This window comes from Mandrillus leucophaeus, unplaced genomic scaffold (assembly GCF_000951045.1).
Source record: "Mandrillus leucophaeus isolate KB7577 unplaced genomic scaffold, Mleu.le_1.0 Scaffold672, whole genome shotgun sequence".
NCBI classification, from domain to species: Eukaryota; Metazoa; Chordata; class Mammalia; order Primates; family Cercopithecidae; genus Mandrillus; species Mandrillus leucophaeus.
The window spans coordinates 415,865-421,801 of record NW_012107275.1 but is presented as its reverse complement, the minus strand read 5'-3'; the positions used below and the strand labels follow the sequence as shown (position 1 = coordinate 421,801).

Here is a 5,937-nt window from a genome sequence, read left to right as displayed (position 1 = left end):
CGGCGGGTGGGTGGGGGAAGGGGTCCGGTGGCCAGGACTGGAGCGGCCGGCCAGATCCCATGGGGCTCGCAGGTCGAAGGCTGTGGGAAAGGGGCCTCTTCCCCAAACCTGGCACCCACACCCATCGCTTCCTGTTTCCTCTCCTCTGGGCACAGCACCCCCCAGGCCCTGTGGGACTTATTCCCCAGCCAGGACCCCCTGCTGCACCCCCCAGATGGACAAGAGGCCACCTCCTCTTGGTCTCTGTGCTCACCCTCCCGCCACCCCCTCACCTGACACCATCTCTGTTGGCAACTCCTGCGCCATCTGTGCCCCAGGCTCTGCCTGAGCTCTGGCCCGGTGCCCATCTGCACCCTCCCCCTGGGGCCCCACAGTTGCCCTTCTGGATGCCCCTCGCCCAGCAGCCGCCCTCGCCCGGCCACCCTGTGGGCTGCTCTCCTGCGTGAATGCCCCGTCGTCTGTGTCATTGGCGAGGTGCTCACAAAATACCAGAAAATAAGATGGACAAAATCACCTCCAGCCTCGCAGCCCAAGGACAGAAGTCATGGGGAGCCAGCGAGGGCCTTCTACAGCGAGAGGGACGGGAGGCGGACACCACAGCCCTGGCAGCCCCTCCGGGGACCACCGTGTGGGGAGCTGCTCGGGCTGCGCCACGGGGCGGGGGGTCCTCTGCCCGCTGGCCGCCTCCCACTTGGCCCATAAACTGCTCGCCCTCCTAACTCTGTCCTGCCTCTGGAAGCAGGACTCGCACCTTGTGGGTGATGAACATTTATTTAATTTTTTGGGATTGATGAGCGTTATTTACAGGGGACGCATTGTGTCTTCTCGGGCTGCCATCTACTGGCACTCGCCAGGATTGGGGGTGAGCCCAAGCTGGTGCAGACCTCCCGGGGTTTTGAAACGGGCAGGGGCGCAGCCCAGCCTGCCCGGGGTCTCCTCCCTAAGCACCTTCGCCTGGCGCCCAGGTCTGACGGCACCTCTTTCTATCCAGGGGCCCAGAGCCCCTCCTAGGCTAGGGGCGGAATGAAGATCTCCAGGCCCCTCAAAGGCCCCCAGGCCCAGCTGGCCCCACCCGCTCCGTCTGAGTGTCCGGGCAGCCTGGAGCCGCAGAGACCCCTTCCTTTTCTGCAGCGTCTGAAGACGGCCTCTCCAAGGCAGGCTCCTCCATCTTGGATCTGAGAACTCCGGGGTGTCACAAACAGCTAATTCCCGTCATTCACCCTGGGAAAGGAGGAACTGCCTTATGGGGTGAGGTGGTGGCTGCAGGTCTCAAAGAGGTGTCTAACCACATCCAGCCGTGGGCACAGCCGCGCTCAAGTTCCCGAGCCCCCGCCTCCAGCATTCCTGGGGTCTCCACTGTGCTGGACGGCACCGAAGCAGGGCTGGGCAATCCAGGGAGGCTTCCTGGTGGAGGCAGGGTCCCAGAACCCTGCAGTGCCCACAGGGGAAACTCAGGCTCAGAGAGACATAGGACGGCCTCCCAAGAGCTCTGCGAGGGGCTCCCCCTCAACGCCCTGCAGGACCCGTATCTGTCTGGTGCGATGGATGAAGATGGCTCCAGAGAGATCTGAATGGGAACCTTCCTGAGACACGGCAGACCCAGCAGGTTGCTCTGCCCTGGGCCTTGGGTACCCTTGGGGGCGGCTGACACTGACCCGAGGAGGCACCACGCACCCTCTCGTCTCCCCACCAGCTCCTCCTGATGCCCCCTCCCAAGCCCTGGGGAGCTTCCTGGGTTGGCAGCTGAGGGGGGTCCTGGGGAGCTGTAAGCAAGGGGGAGGGGAGGGAGCCCACAGGCCTGCAGCCCATGGTGACTTTCACACCCAGAGCCGGCCAGGTGGGGCGCGCTAAGCTGAGGGGCCCCGTCCCCATTCTGTGGGGTTCCCCAGCGCTGGGCTCCATGGCTGAGGCTCTCTGGGGGTGGCCAGGGTTTGTGGAGACCTCTCGGGGTCTCACAGACACCACCCAGAGGCGGCGGGATGGAGAGGGTGTGGCTGAGTCCCACTCTCCCGGTAGCCCCCACGGACAAGCTGCGGAACGCCGCCCCCCGCTCCCCGCACCGGGGCCCGCCGTGGCCGCAGACTTTGCACAGAAAACCATTTTGATCCCGCCAGCCCCGGTTTCCCCGCCCCTGCCGGAGACTTGCCGCGACCGGGCTGTGTCTGCAGCGTCCACACCCCCTCCTCACACGCATCTCGCTGGGCGGAACTCTCGGGTCAGGAACAGTCCCAGTCACCTCCGGGCAGGGCGGTGGGGACGGGGACGGGGCGAGTCCAACTTGCCGTGGCCTCCTGAAACCCGAGCGTGGCGCGGCACGGGGCGATGTGTGCGTGCGGGACCCTCTGCTGCCTGGCGCTGCTGTGCGCGGCCAGCCTGGGTCAGCGCCCCACCGGGGGTCCCGGGTGCGGCCCTGGGCGCCTCCTGCTCGGGACGGGAAGGGACGCACGCTGCTGTCGCGTTCACCCCACGCGCTGCTACCGCGATTGCCAGGGTAAGTAAACCGTGTTTACTTAACGCGGACCGGCCAAGGCGCGGCGCGGGAGCCGGGATGGGCGGGCGCCCCCTTCCCGTGCTCACACCGGCGCCGCTGAGGTCTAAGGAGGGTGGGCACAGGGTCTCCAGCGGCCAGAGCCTTCCGGAGGGAGGCAGGATCCCAGAGAGAGGTGGAGGCGTGCCAGCTCCAGCCAGTGGTCCCCGCGGCGAGGAGCAGGGGCGAGCCAGGTGGGAGCGCCCTCAAGGGGGGGTCTGGGGTCCCAGGGTGGAGGAGGGCTGTTCCAGGTCCTGCTGGGTGGGTCCTGAACCCTCGGCCATCGCCCAGCTCCCCCTGCACCGCCGTCCGGCCTGCTGCCTGCCTCTGACCTGCACCTGGGGGTAAGGGTTCAACTGACACGGCCGGCCCGGAGAGGAAGTCACCTCAGAGCTTCTTCCTCCAGGGTTGGAAAGGGAGGCTCTGTCCGGAGGCCCAGTGTGGCTGGTGGGGACAGCGGCGCCTGGAGACCAGGCAGGCAGCCTCTGAGGTGTCCACGGGCCTCCAGGGGGCTTTGCACTGTTGGGGGCCATCCCTGGGTCCCGCAGGGGCAGCCCCTGGTGGCATGTGCAGTCAGCGCCTGGGCAGAGGCAGCTGTGGGGCACAAAGGGGGAGCAGCCCCAGGCCACACGGTCCCAGGAGAGAGAGACACCTGGACAAACCCAGCGTCCGGACTCCCGGCCAGGAGCCCTCCGCTCCCTGGAGCCGACTGTGGGTGGGGAACGGACAACCCCGCTCCCCTGGAAGGCCGAGGAGGGGCCTCAGCCCAGCTGCTGGGGGCCTGGCTTGTCTCCTGCCCAGGCGAGGAGTGCTGTTCCGAGTGGGACTGCGTGTGTGTCCAGCCTGAATTCCACTGCGGAGACCCTTGCTGCACGACCTGCCAGCACCACCCTTGCCCCTCAGGCCAGGGGGTGCAGCCTCAGGGTAAGTCCTGGAGGTGCCTGTGAGCGTCCACACAGGCCAGGGGGTCCACTAGGGCCCGAGGCAGAGCTCGTGGGCGCAGGTGTCCGGCATGTGTGGTGTGTGGGGTCCTGGGTCCTGTGAGGCCAGGCAGCCCAGGCCATGCTCGGGCACCACGGGCCATGCAACTCCAGGAGTGTCCCGTCCCCCCTTTCTCGGCCTGGGCTTTTCCATCCAGCACGAGGACTGTGAGAACCCTGCGGGGGGTGGGGAGCTGTCTGGCTCTCAAGCCTGGGACACCCATCCTGTCTGTCCTCAGCGAATACCGAGCGAGCCTGCCCTGTGCCCCCCAGAGTCCTGTCTGGGCCCTGGGGCTACACCTCTTCCTGGAAGCAGTTCAAGTCCTCTTGGCGGCTTGTTTACCTGACGGGAGGGGCCAGGCTGGGCACATGGGGGCTGTGAGGAGGTAGAACTGGGGAGGTTGTGTGAGGTTGGACAGGGCAGGGTCTGGGGTCAGCTGGGACCCAGCCCCACTCTTTCTGGGACCCTCTGTTCTACTGAGTCCTGCCTGGCCTCTGCCCGCCCTCAGCCCCCAATGGGCAAGCCCAGTGCACTCTGCGCTCCTCCCCCAGGTGCCCTCCCCAGGTCCCACCCCAGACGCCCCATCTGGGATGGGCAGACGCGGGCACTGACATCCAGGGCCCCAGTCCTGGGCCATCAAGAACTCTGTTGAATGGATGATGTGGGGGGGCATTCGACTCAGCAGCCAGACCCCAGATGGACCCCTGCACTGGCCTGACTCCATCCTCATCCATCCCAGCAACTCCAGCAGCTTCCCTCCCTCCTTCCCTCCCCAATCCCCCGACCCCGCACCAGGGAAATTCAGTTTTGGCTTCAGGTGTGTCGACTGTGCCTTGGGGACCTTCTCCAGGGGCCACGACGGCCACTGCAAACCTTGGACAGAGTGAGTCCTGGGTAGGCCCTGCCGGCGGCTGGGTGGTCCAGGCTCACTCTAAGGAAGGGTCCTCTCCTGTCCCTTGCACTGTGGCGAGCCCCAGACAGCGCCGAGGACAGCAGCCGGGGACTGACTGGGGGCTGTGTCCGTGTATTCCAGCTGCACCCAGTTTGGGTTTCTCACCGTGTTCCCTGGAAACAAGACCCACAATGCTGTGTGCGTCCCAGGGTCCCCGCCGGCAGAGCCGCCTGGGTGGCTGACCATCGTCCTCCTGGCCGTGGCCGCCTGCGTCCTCCTCCTAACCTCGGCCCAGCTTGGACTGCACATCTGGCAGCTGAGGAGTCAGCCCATGGGGCCCCGAGGTCAGTCACAGCCTGGTGGGGGGAGGTGGGGGCCTGGCTGCCCGCTGACCGTGGCCCCTCTGCAGAGACCCAGCTACTGCTGGAGGTGCCGCCGTCGACCGAAGACGCCAGCAGCTGCCAGTTCCCTGAGGAGGAGCGGGGCGAGCGGCTGGCAGAGGAGAAGGGGCGGCTGGGAGACCTGTGGGTGTGAGCCTAGCCGTCCTCCTGGGCCACCGACTGCAGCCAGTCCCTCCCTAGGGGCTCCCCGGGCTCCGAATTCTGCTCTGGGCCGGGCCCGGCTCCCCTGGCAGCAGAAGTGGGTGCAGGAAGGTGGCAGTGAGCAGCGCCCTGGACCATGCAGGTCGGCGGCCACAGCTGGGCCCTGCAGGAGTGAGAGACAGACACAGCCATGGCCCCCTTCCTCCCTTACGGCACTGCTGGGGTGGGGTCTTAGGACGGGAGGCTGTGCCCGCGGGTGTGCAGTGCCCAGGACGGGACCTGGCTGCTTGGGGCCGTCAATAAACACTTGTCCAGTGACCTGAGTGGACGCATGCTGGGTGCTGGGGGCGGACGGGGCGCCGGGGCTGGGCTTTGGGGCACCGTGCCCATGCCTGGCCGTGGTCCCCTCCACAGGGGGCAAAGGGGAGGGCAGCCAGGGCCCATTCCGGGAACTCCTGGCCGGGTGGGGGTGGGGCCCGAGGAGGGGCCATTCCAGTCCTAGGCCCAGTGATCCTCAGGGATACAGGCTCAGCGGCTTCCCCAGTTAGGGGGCTCTTCTCTGGCGCCCCTGGATCTCTGGTTTCTGGCCACACAGCCTGCTGGCCCCTGGGTGCCCAGAGCCCAGGACTCACATCCAGCACTTTCCAGTGGTGGGGGCCCCGTCTCCAAGCCAGCCCTCTCTCCTCACCACCCCACCCTTGGCCTGCCCAGCCTCCTGCTCCAGGTGAGATCTGATACCAGCTCACTCTGCTACCGGGGAGTGGCGGGCAGGCCGGTGCAGGCCCCTCAGCAGCATCCAGGAGGCACCGCACACCTGGCCCCCAGCTCAACTCCCAGTGGGCGGCGGGCCCAGCTCACAATAGGTGGATGGGGCAGAGGCGGCATCAGCACCCACCCCGCATGGGACCCAGAGTGTGGAGAGCCCAAGGGGGGCACAGGGACACCGGGGAAGGTGCCCAGCCCTGGAAGCAGGACCTGGGCTTTCGGCGCTGTGG

The 5,937-nt window shown here is 67.1% G+C and overlaps 2 protein-coding genes across 3 annotated transcripts in view; both read left to right on the top strand.

Annotated features, from left to right (window-relative positions):
- Nucleotides 1–2,105, top strand: part of TNFRSF4 (tumor necrosis factor receptor superfamily, member 4) — a 12,180-nt gene extending 10,075 nt beyond the window's left edge. The window contains exon 6 of the mRNA XM_012001997.1: nucleotides 2,017–2,105. Coding sequence (XP_011857387.1) covers nucleotides 2,017–2,105 — 89 coding nt within the window. The remainder of the gene's footprint in view (nucleotides 1–2,016) is intronic.
- Nucleotides 2,106–2,169: 64 nt separating this feature from the next.
- Nucleotides 2,170–5,260, top strand: TNFRSF18 (tumor necrosis factor receptor superfamily, member 18). Of its 2 annotated transcripts, none has more exons than XM_012001971.1 (5): nucleotides 2,170–2,491; nucleotides 3,329–3,451; nucleotides 4,304–4,391; nucleotides 4,542–4,723; nucleotides 4,810–5,260. In XM_012001971.1, exons 1-5 carry the CDS (start codon nucleotides 2,323–2,325, stop codon nucleotides 4,932–4,934), a joined length of 687 nt encoding a protein of 228 aa, XP_011857361.1. In that variant the 5' UTR covers nucleotides 2,170–2,322; the 3' UTR covers nucleotides 4,935–5,260. The 2 variants fall into 2 exon arrangements, with proteins under 2 accessions (XP_011857361.1, XP_011857360.1); XM_012001970.1 differs by having other exon boundaries at nucleotides 4,542–4,744.
- Nucleotides 5,261–5,937: the final 677 nt, after the last annotated feature.

Coding starts and splice junctions, on each gene's coding strand:
- TNFRSF18 (XM_012001970.1), top strand. CDS start 2,323: ATGTGTGCGTGCGGGACCCTCTGCTGCCTGGCGCTGCTGTGCGCGGCC. Junction 2,492..3,328: donor CTGCTACCGCGATTGCCAGG/GTAAGTAAACCG, acceptor TCTCCTGCCCAG/GCGAGGAGTGCTGTTCCGAG. Junction 4,392..4,541: donor CACTGCAAACCTTGGACAGA/GTGAGTCCTGGG, acceptor CGTGTATTCCAG/CTGCACCCAGTTTGGGTTTC.